Source organism: Anopheles aquasalis, chromosome 2 (assembly GCF_943734665.1).
Source record: "Anopheles aquasalis chromosome 2, idAnoAquaMG_Q_19, whole genome shotgun sequence".
In the NCBI taxonomy this organism is placed as follows: domain Eukaryota; kingdom Metazoa; phylum Arthropoda; class Insecta; order Diptera; family Culicidae; genus Anopheles; species Anopheles aquasalis.
In genome coordinates, this window is record NC_064877.1 from 9,297,906 (window position 1) to 9,317,500 (window position 19,595).

Genomic DNA, 19,595 nt, shown 5'->3' on the forward strand with positions numbered 1-19,595 from the left:
CCCCATATCGGACCACCAGATAGTGCGGAGTTGCGACCGACGGACAATGTGCCTCGTTGCCTTTCATCGCTTGTCGCTATCATCTATCACACTTCGCAGCACCAGATTGCCACTCTTTATATTGCGCACTCGCTGGGGTGTGTGACATGTGTGCGACAACCCATAAAAAGAGATAGTTCAATCGCAACACACTCTCCTTCTTTCTTAGATAGATTGTGGCCATTTATTGCGAAAAATGTGGCGTGGCAGCTAGGAAACATCAGTCACCGCAAACCGTTCAAAGTGTTTGGTTAGCGCGCATTAGGTGCTTTGTGTGATAACACGCGAAGATTGATAACGCTGGCTGTCCCCGCTAGCTGTCTGATCGAACATTGGGAGCGTTTTGTACTTCACTATCATGCCACCAACAGGAACGAAAAAAATCAGCAAAAAAGAAAGGCAAGAAGCAATGTCATTGACAACGAAATCATCGCGAAGAAATGGCTGGCTTTCATGTAAACGGTCACGTACGCCGTCGGCTGTCGCATCCGGGGTCAACACCAAACGGGTGCGTGCGTCCCCGAAAAAAGGGTAATTTGGCGTCTAATCTATGCTTCTCGTACTCTTCTCGCCCTCTCTCCATCTGCGTTCCGTGTTTGATTTGCCAGAGTACACATTGTACACAAATGTTTGCTCTCAGTCAACCGGTTGAGGGTAGTAGAAATGCAATTAAACTCCGGTATTATATTGCAGATAAGGACGAATGATGTAAGGCGACAAAAAAAAAAGAATCGATTCCGAGGATTTTATCTGTTTGTGGTGCAACAGCAGCATGAGCATTCCGTCTTTGTATGAAAAACATCAAGCAAATCTTTCGAGCTCCGATTTAAACCCAAATTAGTAGCTCACCTTCTGCGTGGAGAATTTATTTTTGATGAAGTTCCATAAAATGATGCAAAAAAAAAACAACACCCTCCCATTTATGATGGCTCACTTAATTCTCTCACTTGCGGCTGCATTTATGCTCTCTACCAACGCCGGTGGAGACAGCTGTAGTTGCCTTACCTGGTGAGGTTTTATGACTGTCGCTAAAGTGTCCTGTGTCCTACCCCAAAATAATGCTGGCCGCGCGCCAGTAACCGTTCCCCACCTGGCCAGGAAACACGCTTCGAAGAAACTTAATAAGCGTGCCGAGAATATGGATTATTTAATTTCCCTCGAAAAATCAATTAATATGCACGGAACGGAACGGTGACGGCGTTGTGGTGGCAGTGGCGGCGGTGTAGCCTCACAAACACGCTTTGGCACGCTCGGCCAGCCACTAAGAGAGGTAATAAATGAATCGTAAAAGCGTTAAGTGCCATATCTGTTTGCCTTGTGCACGAACACGAACACCAAACTCCCATCGGGGGCTGCTAGGGGAACTCAATTAGGATTTGGGAATGCGGGGATCGTGAGTTGGATAAAGTCGCCAAAAATTGTAATATTTTGATCGGCTATGCATACTTCATTAGCGCATTTAATTGAACCCGTTTGGCTGATAAGAGCGGGCCGGGAAAATGGACCATTTCCCTCCCGAGGGAAGGATGCAGATGGAGCGAACGAACCTGCTGCTGCTGCTGCTGATGTGATCGCCGAGAAGGGAATAAAAATTGGAGCAACTGGACCACAAACCGGACCGACCGACAAACTCGTGAGTCGCGGCGGCGATCGGTGATCGATTATGGCAATGTCTGGATCTCGTTGCTGCCAGTGGAAGGCAGACTGGACTGGAAACGTGAACCGTTTGCCAGCCGTGTGCGCGCGCACTCGATCTTGACACGACGTGCAGCGATGCGCCCGGGAACCGCTCGAGCTCGAGTCATTCATCCCGAAACCGATCGGGCGCGCGGTATCGCATTTTAGCGATCGACAACCACCGTGACACCGGCACCGGAACCATCACCACATCTTCGTGGCTTCCCATTTCACTGCTCACTGACAGCCGGATTGACAGAAAAGGGAAGTTGGCTTGGCCACGATGGGGACATTCGTATTTGCGCAGCGCAATCCGCAACCTGGACGGAATGTCTTTGCATACCATTCAAGGTAAAAGAAGGTAGCCTTTCTTAGCTGCTGCTGCCACTGTTGGCCTCATCCGTTATGGTTGTTGTGATGGTTTCTCGTTTTTTTTTGTTGTTGAGAATCGAGGCGATCGTTCGATCGGTGCGAATTCCATTGACATAAACGGTGTTGACTGATTTCTGGTTTAAGGTTTTCGGTTCGAACGATTTTTGGGGCCATTTTCGGTGCCCACAAATTGTGAGACTCTCATGTCAAGTGGAAGCGCACAATTGAGAATGTGAGGTACTTTGGGAAGATTGCTGCTTAGAGCATAGAAGCATCACGAGCGAAAAGCGTCGCTCCGGATATCGGTCAATGTCATCTGAGGGGGTACATGGGGGCACTTAAGCGCTTCCGTGCCCGGAGGCACCATCTGGCGCATCTGGTGATTGACTGGGGAAGCTTACACGATCCCAACAAACCGTGTGCCTGATCGAACTGTTGCGATAACGATAATAATGGCTTCTGGCCCGCGGGAAGGCAGGTTCCAGGTTTTTATTCCGAGTTCTCCAGCGAGAGGTTCGTCGCTCGTCACTCGTTGCAGTCTTTTGATTAATGGTGCTTTGAATTGCGTTGAATTTTCATTGCAAATTTGACAGAAGTGCACGTATCCAGTGTCTGTACGTGTGTCGGTGTATGTGTGCTGAGCGAGCTGCCGTTTTGATTTATGGCCACCGATTATGCTCCAACCCGTTCCTTCCACCCGGTCGCAACATCGCTTCGTCATCGTCATCAGCAGCAGCAGAGCGATGCTGATTCGTTGCTCTCTCCCTCTCTCTCTCTCTCTCTCTCTCTCTCTCTCTCTCTCTTTCTGTGACTTGTCTGCACTGCTTCATTTATCACCTCATCGATGGTGCACAAATTGATCCATTGCACGATCGAGATCATCGATCTATCGAGTAAGGCTTCGAGGTAGAGAAAGCAGCGAGCACCGGCACCGACAGCGGCAGCAGCTTGCGGTTTTCCTCCTGTCCTGTCGTCGTCCAGCAACAACACTAAACAGGGCACACCGGTGCTGACCATGTAAGGGCTCGGACCGTGGCATCTCGAACCGTGGCAACGTGCAGAAATGCACTTCCCATCGTCATCATCATCATCATCATCATGATCATCATCGTCCAGGTCCCGTTTTCACGTCGGTCATCCTCGGTCCACCGTGGCCATGTGGCATAACTGTCAATTTGTACGTCCATCATGGCCATGTGTATGTGCGAGTGACGGAAATAGGTAGAAGAAAAAGCCCAAGACGATGACCGAGCGCAATCGATGATTTTGTCGAGAACTTTGGCGAGAAACGAAGCCATACACGATCGTCGGTATGCAGTTTGGTCTGGTCCTTGGCCTGCCTCTGCGTTCCCAGCATATTACCGCGGGTTCATTTGCACCTTCCCGGGCGGAGGGTGAGAGAGTGGTCTGAGGGTAAGGAAATGATGCACATTAAACGCATACTCCCCCCACCTGCGATTGGCCCAACGAAGTGACCGAAGTGTAGCTGTTCGAGATTTCAATCCAAACAAATGGTTGCGTGGTGGTTGCGGTGGGTGTGTGGTTGTGCTCGAGCTCTCCGGTGTGGGAAAAGGAGCCAGAATCATAATTTCTTTTAACTCTCCCTCCTGGTGATTCTCGGTATGTTAGGCGATGCTCTTTCGTTGTTTTTTTTTGCATAATCGGAGCCGGACCGAGAAACCGCATAATTTGCGGCCTGCAGCATCAGCAGCAGCAGCATGAGCAGCACCGACAGCAGGTCTGGTTGTGTCAGCCATTCCATGATCGCCAGTTTCGTGAACTGCTCCCACCAAAATGATGATTGCTGGTGGCGAAGGTAAAAATTAAATTATCAAAATTAAGGCCATAAATGTGTAATCAATTATCGGTGGCCACTGAAGCCACGCGAGAGGTTCTGGTCCTGTCTCTGTTCTTCTTTCGTTGAACGAAATCCTGTGTCAACGCAGTGCCAGTGAGGATCCATTCCATGGTGACCCATTTCGCTCGGCGATGGATTCGATTCCTGGAAAGAGAGTTCTTTCTTCGTGAAATGCTTTCTCTACTCCTTTTTTCTGTCTCGTTCTTTTCTCTCTCTCTCTCTCTCTCTCTCTCTCTCTCTCACTCCGCAGCATCAATAAATGACGAATTACACAAATTAAGATCTGGGTGTTTTTAGTGGTGCCTGCAGCGAATCCACCATAACAGTAGTAACGCGCGGCAAATGGATATGTTTTCCATGATAATTGAACACGATTTAATTACCCTCCATTGAAATCAATCATATCCCGCCTCGTAGTGGTGGTGGTGCCAGTAGTCAACAGAGGACCGAGACCGGCGCTGAACGTGATCGAATGCAGATCCAATCCCCAAAGGCTCGTCATGAGATGTGAGAATGCATTTCTGCTTCTGTTACCAAAAAAAAAAAATACAACCTTCTCATTACGAAGGCGATGAGGCGGTTTTGCTTTCTTTTTTTTTGGGGGGGCGCAGTGTTGACCAGGGGCAGCACTACGTCCCCCGGTGGTGGCGCTCACTCACATCAATTTGATGGCAATTTTTGGGCGGCCTGATGAAAATGAAGCGATCGGGAGTAATTTTTCATCTCAACGGTGCTCATGTCTTGACAGAATGAGTTATGATCATGCGGCCGAGAAATGGCCGCCAGTGCTGCAGTTCATTGTTTTATGCTGATTGGTTTTGAGGTGCATTCAACATATATATGCGCCAGGGCGTTGTGTGCGCTGTGCTCTGCTAAATCATTCCCTTCCCTTCCAGTCTGTTGTTTTGTGGCCAGTTTCCAATCAACCAGCTGGCTGGCCCAGGCCTGGTGCCAAACCGAATCGAAGAGATCGAACCTCGAATGACTTCATTAAACCATTCTGCTCCCGCTCCTGCAGCTTGGTGAACGGAGGTGGTCAGCGCCTTATTGGGTTAATCCTTGGACGGTACCACGGGATGCTCCAGCACCATCGGCGTGTGCAAGGTCGCCGCAAAGACGCGGAGTCTTTTGCAGGATTTCACGTGACCTAAAGGGACGATCTGATTTCGGGCCGCTCGGGCAGCTGCTGCTCGGGTCGGTTGGGAGGTAACGCCTTTAATTAACTTATTTCGTTTCTCATCGATCGTGATTTCGGATGGCACTGGCTCGTCGTGTGCGAAAAGAAAAAGGAAAAGCAGTGAGGAAAAGGAAGAACTGACACGCTGGCTAGCGCTGCTCGGGTTGAGTTGCGTGAGCGTGGCCTTATAGCGCCGGTCTTGGATCCTCGAGCCGTGTACTTTGTCTTTAATCCCCGTTTTTGTTCTCTTCTTCAACGCACGGACTATCCAGTGTCCAGTTTGTGCACGTAGCGAAGGGAGAGCCGCAACGAGAGAGAGGGAAAGAGAGAGAGAGGGCAAGTGTTCCTTTTACGGTCATCTTGGTCATGGACGGTGACAACCAGTGTCTGGGGCTGTGGTGTGCCTAGCTAGGCGCGTTGGTTCGTTCGCTACTTAGTCGTGCACCAGTCACTCCGATCGACCGCTCCAACCGGCCAGTTGCCCTGGCGTGTATGTGTGGTGCCTACGGGATCCCTTCGAACCATCCAATGTGGTCCCGAGGAACTGTCTCCAAACAGGGGGAAAAAGTAGGGAACTCGTCTTCGGTTTCTCCTGGTCCGCGACCTTATCCTGTTAGCGAAAAGCAGTTACCAAAGGAGGAGAACCAGGAGATGGAGGAAAGGCAGGCTGCTGACCGATTGGCAAAATGGCCATCCGCCGCCACCGATCGTTGTTGCCATTATCGTTACCGTGGCGCATGTTGACTCCCGTGTAAGGTCAACGGTGCCGACGGAACCTTCTGTCACTGACACCATTTGGCCAATGCATTTGAAAAACGCGCAAACCAGCCAGCATGCCAGCCAGCCAGCCAGCCTGACGATGCTGTCGTCGACCGTGTGGCGGTGATAATTGGGAGCTTTTATCGGATTCGTGTCACCACTCCCCCGGGTGCGATGGAGCGATTGGATAAGGGCTGGCCGATCGCTGGACAAACAGGTGTCACAGCAGCGCCCTACGCATAGCAGCGCCGAGTCTCGCGGTATGTCGGCGATCGAATTGACATGCTCGATGCCTGGCTTTTCTCGTTAAAGTGACTCAAAGCCACGATGACAGCTCGCCGATAATCGCGCAGCTCTTATCTGGATTTAGTGTAAATATGTGACTTACACGATTTCCGGTTCGATTAGACTGGGCCGCCTAGCCTGGCGACCTTTGGTGTAGCTTTGGCTGGTTGTTTTTGGGGCATGATTCAGAGGCAACAGATGGTGGATAATGAGAGTGTAACCGAGGAAGGGACAGCTCTGTCTTCTAAACAAACTTTCTGAATAAAGAAACATTCGTTGGAAGACATTTGGCGAAAATATAAAATTTTATTTCTATAAGCACGCCCACGATAACAACATTATTTTAACTTCTTTTTGGCAGTTCATTAACTGAAAATTAGCTCTATTAGCTTAGCTCTAGATACCAACATTATTTCGCTAAAGAGAGTCTAAATGAAAGAAAAACTGCTCTTGATGTCACTGAAACTCAACTCACAGTAGGCCATGTGCACGGTGATGATGAGCGCGGTGTATCGACGCCTACTTGGCACATCAGTTGTTTCATTTTATGGGATCACATCGATCGATCGCCTAGACTTCCTTCTACCAACCCACCTAATGGTGCTTCGAGGCGTACAAATAGTGACTGTCAGCTGGCCCAGGCTTCCTGCAACCTACTACTGCTCAGCACGGGTCCCTTAATGTGTACGCGACATCTTACCGTGCTCCGTTGGTAGGCGATCGCCCTCGCTTGGTGCCATACTGGTGCTGACTCGCTAGCTTGGCTGGATGATATTTAATTAAAGCTCCAATCCACAATTGCTCTGGAGCACAGGAGGAATCGAGCCACCCCTTCCCCCACCCCTTGGAGTGCCCTCTCACCCCTTCACTTTGCTGCCACCGCCAGCGCACTGCACTCTGTGTGTCGGTTGTTCATCTGTCGCTCCGTCTGTCGAAACCGGCTTCAAGAGTGGCCGCACGGGGTGGTGATGGTGCCCGGCGTGTAAAAGGGTCCTCATTGCATAAATGAACGTCGTGATACCGTCGTGGCTGGTGCGGTGCGGTGCGCCCTAAACGAGGGTATGAATTACAAGCCGTAATTAAAATATCTTGTAGAAACGCGAGCCATAAATTTGTGTGGTAATAGGACCCATCCAGCACCGCACAGTTCTCTCGGCCACTAGCTGCAGCTGCACCAGGAGGCGGAGGAGGATGTTATGATGCCTAGATGTATGGCGGAGGAGAGTGTGTCCTGGGCATTTCGAAAGGCGTTTGTCGCCGTCGCCGTGATCAGCGTCGCACACTCCATCATCATCATCATCATCGCATATGGCACGCGTACGCTTATGTTCTCGTATGATTTTTCCACGGAATTAAATTAAACACAAAACTAACCCCCCCGGGGAAGGCGAATTGATTCGGTGGGTGGGTTTGTTGGGTTCGTCGCCTACCACGGAGCGTGCAAATCTTTCGTTTTCCGTTCGTTTTTGCGGAGAAAGATTGCTCTGGCGTTTTTTTTTTGTTTTGTTTCTGCGGAGGCTGCTGCGAGATGGAGCGAGCATAACTCACTGTGGAATCGAGGGAAGCGCAACGACACCGCAGGCTAGCACATGATCATGTCGTCGGCTCCATGTCCGCCTCGCTTCCACCAATCCCCCCACAGCAACCCTGCCTATGGTGTGTCATTGTGATCCGAATGTGCAGCAGCGTCTCTCTGTTTTTGCTGGAGGGCAAAATCCTGGATACTGGCTGCACATTGGAAGAGGGAGCTAAGGAACCATAACTTATCCACGGGTTTTAACGCGCTCGAAACCCTCGAAATCCATTGTTCTCCTTTGCTCGTTTCGCTCTCTCTCTCTCTCTCTCTCTCTCTCTGTCTCTTGAGTGCTCCGTGTTTCGATTGTGTTCCAGTTGGTGCAGTACAATTTAAATAAATTGATAAAATCTTATGAAACTGCAGCTTGCAGTGCGGAGTGGAGTGCCAGGAGGACTATGCTATGCTGCTATGGTTGATGGCGTGCAGCCGCGACACACAACCACAACCATTAGATTTGCCATCGAGTGACTTCCCAACCCGTTCCGTTCCATTCCATTCTGAATCGTAGCTGCGTTCTGTTTGCTTCGTGGAGTGTTTGCCATGGAGTGGAGTGTCACCAGTCAGCGAGCATTACTCACCCCTCTCACCCCCACTCTTACGACCATTTATGCTAACTAGCTAATGAAAATCGAATCATAGTAGCGCGATCGATCGGTTTCCTTTGGTGGGGAGTCCATGTTCTCGCCCAGCCTCGTTTTACCCTTCGCTCAATAATTAGTCTTCAATGTTCAAACAAATGATCTAATGGCTTGGAATGGGCCAAAGGGTTGTTTATGATTATGTGGCACAAACAGCAGTAGCAGCAGCAGCAGCAGCAGCAATCTGCATTATGAAACACACGGTGGCCGGAACGGTGAATGTAAAATGGTGCCCACCGTGCGCCAGAAATCCGAAATACGCAGACTTGCAGAGAGGCTGAGGGCCTTCGTCTTAATGCCGGTTGGTTATTAATGATCATTGGCTGCACATTAGGAATCGCAATGGGCGCATTGTAATGGGTTGGGATCGCAGAGGAGAGCAGAGACACGATTCGATTCTATTCCTACTACCAATCGTCGTCATCGTTGTCGTCATCGTCGATGTCTTCTTGGTGAGTTCCCTTGAAACTAAGACGTGATCGATGTTGAGAAATTGAGCATTTTCGAAAGTGAACTCTACTCCACTCGCTTTTCTTTTCATAATTGCTAGGAATGTGCCTTAGAGTGACGCATTCCCTTTTTGTTGCTCAAATCCCCCATAAAACCCTCGGTTCCGTGTTCCGAGTGCAACTCTCAAGATCCGTGCTGCGGTTGCTCATTGACACAACAACGGAGAGCATTGTTTTCACGTGACGTGAACTTGTGTGTCGCAGACTAAAAGGTTCTGGATAATCTCTTCTTCAAACATCGCTCAACGGAGCTTTTTGTGCACATTACAGCACGCCGGATAATGCACACCAAGATGCAGCGCCGGGTTTTGCATTTATATTTCTTCCCTTCTGTTTGTCGCTTTACAATGCTCTTTGCTCGAGTGCAGCGACCTGCACGTCGGTTGGAGCTTCAAAAGGTTGCCTTTGACGCTCTGCTTGGTGTGTTCCGGATCTGCTACATGAAAGGCATGGCCACAGACGGTTCTATGTCGCATTTGCATGTGTTGTGAATTATGAGATTAATTTCCTCGATGTGTATTTTTTTTTATTCCTGCTTCGCACAGATCTGCTCGTGACTGCCAACCGCTATACGGACCCGAATGTGACGTCGTACTCCCGTATGCTGATCGACGTGGCCGGTGACCAGCTGTTGGTTGGTGCAAGGTAAGTAACGTGCTAGTCACGAACACTGCAAGGATGCGGGCTATAGTGTGCTCCACGAGAGGATGAGGGGGTATTGTTGTCGCAGTAGCACATTCCCATTTTATGCTCAGCATTCTCTGTGCGCTATTACATAAGCATTACATGTGTTTTTTTTACTTTTTACAAAGACACTTAAGAGCATAATGCCTGCGAATAAATGCTGCGAAGATGGTCCGAAAACAAAGGGACAGAATACAGGAAACACAAACTTCACGCTCCCCATTGTGTTCCCCTTTGGTAATGATGCTTAGCCTCACTTCTCCTCCCTGTTTCCTCTTTTTATTTCTGATCGTATCGCGGTTTCTGTCAATAGCCCATCAAATCACGCGCGCGACGCAATCATGATCGTTTAATGAGCACGATGGAAATATCATAATGACCATGCCGCCACCGCCAGACACCGAAAACCCTTGGTGCCCCCCATGGTGGTAAGCCCTCACTGAACGCAGCACCGTCTGCAGATGGTCAACTCCGCTCCTTCTAATGGTCATTGTGGGATCGATTTCATCCGATCGTATGCACGCGCCGTAGAGTGCCGCATTGTAACGATTGGGTGGAATGGGGGGAAAGTAAAAGGTCTTCCCGCTCGGTTCCGAATGGCCGAATGCAGAGCCGCGAAAGGTTTCGCGCTAGCGCGAACGCGTATGATTACTTTCATTTCACCTTCCGGTCATAATTATCGGACGCGAACAATGATCTTTCGGTGGTGGTGATGGTGCTGTTGCTGCTTCAGCACCTCATATCATCCCTCGAGGGTTTTCAGACCGAGCGTTCATTCCCTAGCTCGCTTGCAGCCGTAAACGTGCTGCGATCTGTCCTGGGACCGTGGGAGGTTGCTAAAACCGCACCGGTGCACCGGGAGGTACGATAAGGCTACGCGATGGTGCACGGTGCGAACTTTCAACATCTCCTCCTCCGCATGAGAGAAGACGGGACGCCACCGCTAATGATGCCTCAATCATGGCCGGGTGCGCGCGTGTGTTTGATCCGCTTAGCGAACGATAGAAGGCATTTGGGGGTTGACCGGCCTGGCGATCTGGCGATCCGGAAGGAAGGAACGAACACATCTCTCGATCAGCAATGGCACCTTATCGCGCTCCAGCGGCTCATTAGAGCGTCTCATCTCCCGGACGAGCACGATCTGCACGGTCGGCTGCACCGGGAGTGAAAAAGTGAGAAAATGTGCCCGGGGCCAAGCATAGATTTTATGTTTCAATCGATAGCTCACCACTTTCACCACGAAGGAGGCGAATGGCAAGCAACGATCCATTGACGAACAACAGAATCGATAATGATCGCGCGCCAATCGTGGCGATTAGAATGTTCAATGCAACGGTGCAGATCACGGGGGATTTGCAACATAATGAGAACATTAAGCGGAGGTGCTGCTTCCCGCTCGCTTCTTTTTCGCAGCAGGTGATGATGTGCGATCCTTTTTCGGAAATTCCGACGCTCGATGAAAGGGTTCATTTTTTTACAACCTAATTGGAGAACGCGCTGCCGTTCTCTTCACGAGAGAGAGGTTCCCGAGTCGAGTTATTCTTGCCCGGGTAATTATAGTTTTGTTTCCATAATAAAATGAAAATACATTCGCGGCATCAACGGGGCGCACCGATGACGACTGTTGTCCGCCGTTTTTTCGCCCTATAAGCCATTAAAGGATCAAAGCTTCCAAACTGGACTGTGGTGCGCACCGATTGGGAGAGGAAACCTTTCTCCTGCTGCTCAGAAGCATGTGCAACGGCGGAGGAGGGGAGTCCCGTTATGACTCCTTTTTTCTTGCCTTCTTCAAAGCGACTCCGTGTCGATGTCTCGAGTGTCTCGTTGGCTGCACCACAACCATCATGAACCTGAAGTTGATACTTTCGTGAGAAAGATCACCTTTCCGAGGGGCCTGTTTTGCCTTTTGGGAAACATTCCTGGAGATAAAGATGCGACTCTGGTCAAGTGCGAGTGGGTTGAATGGTGCCTTGGACCGGAGTTTGTGACTGACATTCGCAATTCGCGACCTCTGTCGTTGATGTTTTAGTTTTTTTTTTTGCAATTCTAGTTCCTAATTTCATGCTTCTAATTTGATGTCCTAGATCTCCCTTTTCATTTGGATAATTAATTCAAATTCCGAAACCACTAGCACAGGATTTGCGGGGCGAGGATCGATGATCTCATGCTGCATGCAAACGATATGCTTTCACCTCACATTCATTGCCGTTGTGTGGCCTTCGCCAGGCTGCAGCACACAGAACACACCGTACCTACACGACAGAGCGAATCCCACGGAAAACAACAAAAGCGAAACCCTTGCTCTCGCCCCCGACAAAAAAAACCTTCATTTCGGTTGCAAAGTTATGACCATTATCCGCACACATACAGACTGGCACACGCACTATGGCACTGTTTAATGGAATGGCGCTATCGCGAAGCAATTTGGTGGACCGATTTGATAAGAAAACTCCATTACACCGGCCACTCTCTCGGGTTGGCTGTTGGCTTGGCCGCGAGATTCATATTTTTCGAAACCGCTTTTCCGCAGCGGTACACACCGATACACTTTCTCACCGATGACAATGTCAGCCCCCCCGCTACACTGATGGCCATTAACACACGGTCACGTCCACCATTATCGCGTCATCCGGAATCCGGGTTCTGGGAACGTTAAGACGACGATGATGACGACGACAACGACGACGACGACGATGGAGATAAAATTATGAGCAACTCGGCCAGCCAGCCAGCCTCCCGCGTAACGGAGCACGTAGGTGGAGGGCGCGGGGGACGCAGATGTCCTCCCCGTTGCCATGGACACCTCCGGCTTTGCCACACAAAAAAGGAATCTTCCCGGACACGCTGTGCGGTGGCCAACAATGGCCGCACGCAGTTTGCGTGTGTGCACGGTGGCCCCACAAAACCGCCACAAACCGCCAGGTTTTGTGAATGTTTCGGCTTGTTGTTGTTGTTACTGTTGGCCACGCTGGCCAGGCTGGCTGGTTGGCTTTTATGTTTTCCAATTGTCGTGGTCGTCGTCGTCGTTTCGCTGATGCGTGCAACTGGCGTTCGGCAAACCAAGCCAAAACGCACACGAAACGGATGTTTTGGGGACTGCATGACGGCCAAACCTCTCCACCTTCTTTTTTCTCTCTCTCTGCGTCGGTGTCATAGGCCTTAAAGATAAAGGGGATGCGGGTCTCTGGTGGGTCCCGCAACATGCACTTAACTCTATATTAAACGTCGAAATAATTGTCACAATAAACGGGCGTATTTATGTGTCGCACCGCTCGCTTGGCGGCCACCGAGTCTTTTTGTGGTTTTTTGTTGTTGCGTGTGGTAGGGAAGGGGAGGAGGAGGTGGAATCCGGATCACTTTTCCGCTGCTTTCCAGCGCAGGTTCTCGCGTTTCTCGTCTTTCTCGGAGCTTAATGATCTGCGATCTTCACGCTCTATCATCGGCCATCGATTATCGTGGAGTGGAATACCGACTCCAAGCATGAAGGAATAACAAGAAGGAACAGGAGAGAGAGAGAGGACCGGGAGTTTCCCTGTAAATTCGATTTCGGATTTTTTTATGAAAATCCTTTTCAACGAGGGTTCATTGGTTCCATCTGGTCGAGCTGCAGACATTGCGAATCGTCCGAAAATGTCTGGGGGCTCAAATATCAAGTTCAAAAGAGGGAGATGCTGTCAGATCGATGTGATGTAGAGCGTACTAGAGCACAAACTTGATGGAAGGACGACTTTCTCTCTTTCTTTATTCGGTTTTGTCACCGTCATTCCTTCGTTTGTGGTTTTGAAGGGTCTCCATGATTCCCCTTGATCAAACCAGCACCATATCGATGATACTTTCGTTAAGCGATTTGCAAACACCGCTCGCTGATCAAATCGATCATTGCTCTGCGCATTGAGTTGCCGAATGCTGTGATCAAGGGTGGAGGAGACGCGTTCATTAGCGCGTTTCGTTTGTCATCGTGACGGATCACGCGGATTAGACCACAAATTCCATTCCGTAAGATATCAGGTGAGAGAAAACATTCTCGCTCTCTCCAGAGTGTCCTGATCCGTCGCCGGTGCGCCCCCAAGAAGACGATCGCCTTTCACATCACAGGGCCAGCGCCAAATTTATTGAGTAGAGGAGGTAGGAAGGGCGAAGAGGGTGTTCTTGTTTTCGAAATCTCTTCAAATGTGATCGAATGCCTGCCCAAACTGTCATCGCGTTGAGCGCCAAAAGCTTTCGCCAAAATATCCGCACAGATCCTGATGTGTGACTGGCTGGCTGGCTGGCTGGCGTACTGACAGGAGGAATGCGCTCGAGACGTCCCCCCAAGAGGAGGCGGAGGTGAAGGGGGGATGAGGAGACTCCCTTCTGTCAAATCATCGGCAAATCGGGGCGATCAAGATGCCGGCACGGTGACCTGGCCTGGCAAACTTTCGAAGGCCAAATAGAGCGACAAGTGCTGTGTGTTTGTCTGTGATGCGTACCGAAAGGGGGTGCCCAGCCCATCGCCCCACTCGCCGATCTAATGGCCACGATGATTGGCAACAAATGGGGAAACGGTTCGGTGTCACCGTCCTGCGTTTGATCTCGGTCCGCAGCGACGATCGCGATGAAGATGGACGGGATTAGGTCAACCCGGATTCGCGATTTCTCTGCACGTGGGGTTAGTGGCGCTCGTCCACGGTTGCGGCTGGTCTTTGAACAGTCACGGAACACGGAACGCAGCCCTCGCTCGGCCATGCGTATTCGTTCGGTAATTAGAAGAAGATGGGATCGGTCAACGTGCTGCTCGGTTGATCACTTACGATCGGACAAGCCGGACGTTCGTGCTAAAGTAGCTACCACGAGTGACAATGCTCTTGGCTTTGAATCTTAGGCCGCGTAGTCTGGGTCGAGCCTGACTTCGTGGCAATAATTTAATGATTTATGTGTGTTGTAATGTGTTAAGATTCCCCAAAGCATGATTTGTTTCGAACATGATTCGAAAAGTTCTCTTCAAATATCACTAAAACCAGACGAACCACGTGGCCGCGTGATCATTAATTAATTTTCTTTCGTAAACAACAGTGATATCAGGATGAATAATTTTTGAGATAATTCGGCATTTGTTAAATGCTTTTCGCATCGCAAATGCGTCATCACATTCACGGTTAGCAGCATCATCAGAATAGATCAAATTGTGTGTTGTGGCCGACTTCGTACGCATCCCCTGGGCTGGGATCGGGCTGACGATGAGTTTTTAATTGGATTCAGCCATCGACTGTAGAACATATCTTCATACCGAGCGCGTGTGTATGCGTGCATGTTTTGAGTGGACGGAATTATCACATCATTTATCACGAGCTGCTGCTGTTGGCAACGGGAAAGAGAACGGGAAAGAAAAGAAAAAGAAATCGAAATGAATAGGACCATCAGTGAGAAGAACGGGCATCGTTTGAGGTTTTGATGAATGATCATCAGGCAGCGGATCATTCGCGGCCACCCTCGAAACCGGGCCTGACGGGCTGCGGTGAGGTGATGAGTTGAGAGCACTCGTTCCGTGTTCCCGTTAGATACGACCATTTGTAAATCGTTAACCAATTCCGAGCGATCGAGGGATTTACATATTGGACGGGGCATCGATGGAGTGGATAGAAGAATCGATCAGCTAAACGCTTTTGGGGGAAGGTTCTTTCTACATCGCTCAAACCAACCAGAACTACCGTCTATTACAACGCCACGTTACCTGTTTGCTGTGTTCGGCGTTCGTCGCTTACGTTGAAGTCTTTCGTTTCCATTCCCACGGAACGGAACATGTGAGTTCACGTGTTGTGCGCCCCTGACCGGTATCCTGTCGGTGCTACGACGACTAATTGGGCTGGTAATTTGGTTGAACACGCCAACATACTGTGGACCACACCCTCCACCACGATCCACCACCAACGTCACCGTTCGCAGTAGCACCAGCACACGATCCCGCCATCCATTCAGGTGCAGTAGCTGAGGTGTTCTCGACGGGGCATATGGACTCGAATCGAATTCCACGCCCGCCTGGGACTTACCTAATTAATTAGTTACACTTTTTTGTGCGGCGCAGAAGGGGGGGAGGGGGCACGCTCACACACCGATCGCAAAATGGATCGCGCGTCCAGTTGTCATGCAGTTTCGAGCTCGCAACAAGGAACCGCGAACTGCCATTACTCTTTGTCCCGACAGCAGCAGCAGCAGCAGCAGCTCCATAAGCTTCATGCTTTCGTGCGGAAATTGAAAATCCCTCTTTTGAACTAAAACGCAGGAGAAGAAGCATGGCGGAAGACGGCGTGTGGGGTGGGGCTGGCTTGTTTGGGGCTTCTTTTTCGTCTCTTTTTGGTGGACGCGCGCTGCGTGCAGTGTCCACCGCGGGCAGGGCAAGTGGTAGACGAAAAACTTTCATGAAAAGACCACAATGCTGAGCTGGCTGGCTGGATATATGGTCCAAGTTTTTTTTTTCTTTTTTTTGCGGTGGAGCAAATTGATCGCATCCTGGTTTTTTGGGTGCTGTCTGGTGGGTTCATTCCTCTCCTTGCGGTTAATCATGGTTCAGCTTCGGTCGGTTCTCCTGAAAATCCTCGGATCCCGAGGGTTCCTTTTATGTTGCTCTTCATGTTAGCGTCGTATGTTGCCGACAAGACACACCGATACACACAACAAGCATTCAATTTATGGTTCCCTTATGGGTGCATTACGCTCGCCCTGTCCAAATATGTACCGCAAACGGGGCCCGTTATGTTGTTGGTGGGTGCGCCGAAGAAACAGGGGACGAAAAGCAACTGTCCTTTGGTTCGTTTCTGGGATCCACTGCAAAGCAAATGAACTGGAAGATAGAAAAAGAAGTGGCATAAGACTCAATAGACGCAGTGAATGATATGAATGTTTGCGTGATCATGCATTTGACACTAAACAAGTAGCCTTCGCTGAGGATAAGTAATTACTTATTTAAATCCAATTTATATTTTACTCGCCATTGAATAATAGTCAGGTTTTTAATCTTTTTACGCTTTTCCTTCAATCCTGCTGGTTCTCCCGGGTACCGGACTGGGTTGCTACAGTTCCAATTAATCATCATGCAGCTTCATGCGACCTCGGTCGAATTGTTGGCATCCAAAAACAAAAAAAAAACAAGGCTGTCCAAAGCCGACCAAAATCTGAATCCTGGCCAGCCAGCCAGCCAGCGAACCGGTAATAAATCGTCGAATCGGAACGTCGTGCGCGTGCTGGAGGGAAGTCGTACAAATTACTTTCCTCGTGTAAGAGCATCCTGCCAATGATGGTCGCGAGCATGCGGGGTATGCAGTTGTGTGGAACGGTACAAGCCGCAGAGCTCTCTCTTTCTCTCTCTCTCTCTGCTGTCTCTGTCGCTGTTGACCAATTTGGCCGCCAAGTGTACCTCGGTGAATCCGTTGCCTTCGAGTGGAAGTGAAAGATGTTCGATCCACCGATGAGGAGGAGAGGTTGAGGGCCAACAATGCTTTGTACAAATGCTGTCTTATTATTTATGAACCTCCACGGCTCGATGTTGTCACTACCATCACATGACCTGGTCTTCGGGGCTGGTGTCTTTATCGTTATCAGCTACACCATCGTCGAGCATCGTCGTTCCGTTGTCCGTCCGGTGGTGGCCGTGGTGGTGGTGGCTGGGGATTCAATTTCCACCATTCATCACCGCCCGCTGATCGGTCGGTTGATCGTCTGGATCGACTGGTTCGCAAAGACAGCAAAAGAAAGGGGCATGAAGGAGCACAAGAGAGGCAGAGGAAGAGGGAGGGCAACACATTTCGCACCTCTTTTGGGGGAGAAAATGTTGAATTTTAACGACTTTCATATGAAGACCATTTGGCGGTTTTGGTGGTGTCGGGGCATGTCTGGTGCATGGCCTGGAATGTGCTCAAAGATCATCTCGTTGTGCACGGAGGTTGTGGTTGCAACCTTTCCCCGGCCAATTCAGCCCCGCTGTTTCATTTTACTTATTATGCTCGAAATTCATTACTCCACGTGAGGATGCGGTGGCCACGGTGTTGGAGTAGATTATGTGGTTCTTTTGTCCATTTCTTCTTTTGTTCCTTGGTGGTTTGGGATCGCGAGGGGACTCCTGGCGGCCTTACATTGCGGTGGTTAGCCAGCCAGCCCGATATTGGATTGGGGACCATTTTTTATTCGCGCATAATTACCAGCTCCCGGTGTATTCGCCTGCTTTCCGAAGGTTATGTTTCTGTTATGATACGTGAAGGAAAGGAAGGAGTTACAAGGGTGTTGCTTTTCCCTTGTTCTCCGTTTCGCATTTCACTCACGCGGGGGGATAGAAAGAGGAGAGCATGATCCTCGGTCACTGTGTTACCGGTTCTGCACAATTTGGCACAAAACAGCAATGGCTCAATGCTCCATTATGACACGTTAAAATGCTTTTATTAAATTCTGGTTTTTTGGGTGCCGAATGCAGCACCATTTGTGGGGCTTCCTGCTTCCAGGAAGGTCTTTCACCCAGAAGGACCAAGAGTTAACGAGCCACCATCAAGACGTTCGTCGAAAGTTTGAAGTGAAGTGCCACCTCTATGCACTAACAATCCATCGCTTACATAACACGCTGCTCGCGATCGTTGCTGGCAGCTGCAGCTAACGATATAATTCGATTTTCGAGATCGTGCCTGGTGGTGTCGGTGCGCATGAAGATATCGTTGCTCCCTGGCTAGAACTCCGTCCCGGTGCTCCATTTAGTAAAGCGCTCGAGCGCGCGCACCACGCGGCAGCTACTACACGGGAGACCTACTTTCGATTTCATGCTGCCTGTCGTCATCGTTGCCTGCGCTACGAAGGGAGGCGGGCGATAGAGGAATGAGGGCTCTTTCTAGCCGCAAATTGAATAATATTTTGATATTTAGGGAGGTCTATAATTTGCCGCCGCAAATAGACCCCGCAATGATGATGATGATGACGATGATGGAAAAGATAGCGAAAGGCAGGGCAACGCGGTACCAACCACGGATGACCTTTGGTGTGGTGCCACCAGCATGCTGCGGTGAAACAGCGCTTTTTTGGTGGGCCGGCCGGGTGATAAAAGGTGTTACAAATCAGTGTAAATGGACGTTTCATTGCGTTAATTGCAATAAATTCCGTGATGATTATGTAGCCTCTAAAAGTGGTTCTTTCCTATTGGTGTTGCTTATGCAATTGTAATGTTGTATTGAAAGCATGTTGCTTTTGGACAGATGTTTTGAAGATCATTTTAAGGCAATTAAATACCAAGCTTATCTGTTTACAGCTCCAACAATCGTTTGAAAATCAAAAACATTTGGTTTGCAATGCGTAAACTACAAGCTTTTGAATCAAAAGTAAAGCAACGAAATCGGTTAACAAACACTGGAATAACAGGTTGCGGTCGTGCGTGGTGGTGTTTTTTGTTTGCAATAAAAGCAAATGCAAAACCTGGCCAACCAACCAACGCGCACACCAACACGTCTCTTGGGCGGCAGATGGATTGCGAATTTCTAAAAACACCTCCAGCAACGCATGCCTGCGGCAACTTTCTGTGACCATCTGTGAGTTCCGGGCCCGGGCACAACGATGTCACACATGCAGCTCGATCGATTGCGCTGGGTTTTTGGGTTTGGGTACGCTCGTGAATACTAGGACACGATCGCTCTTCCATCGGATCGAAGATTCGCTTTGCGACGAACCATCGGAGATCGCGCCACACCCTCACGGTGGGTGACTCTCAACTGACAACCGAGATGCCGAGGCGGAACCGCATGCCGGTCAACCACCACCACCACCACCACGGTCGGCGATCAACTTTTCTTTTCTTCTTTGCATTTGGATCTCCAACCGGGTGCTCACCAACGTTTACATTCGTTTCGCCCTCAACTCCCGGTGAGGAGGTGAGTTTTGATGGTTGGTTTGGGTTGCACCTTCCAGCAACAGCAGCAGCAGCATGCAGTGCCACTCGTGTTGACTCGTTTCTTGGCTTCATTTTAGTGGCTTGTTTCGAGCGAGTTTGTGACTGTCGTTGCCGTTGTTAAACGCC

General features: G+C 49.8%; 1 protein-coding gene across 4 annotated transcripts in view; it reads left to right on the forward strand.

Annotated features, from left to right (window-relative positions):
• Positions 1–19,595, forward strand: part of LOC126573237 (semaphorin-5A) — a 106,595-nt gene that overhangs the window by 32,147 nt on the left and 54,853 nt on the right. For all 4 annotated transcript variants that reach the window (XM_050233204.1, XM_050233203.1, XM_050233206.1 and 1 more), the window contains exon 4: positions 9,436–9,535. In XM_050233204.1, the coding sequence (XP_050089161.1) occupies positions 9,436–9,535 (100 nt within the window). The remainder of the gene's footprint in view (positions 1–9,435; positions 9,536–19,595) is intronic.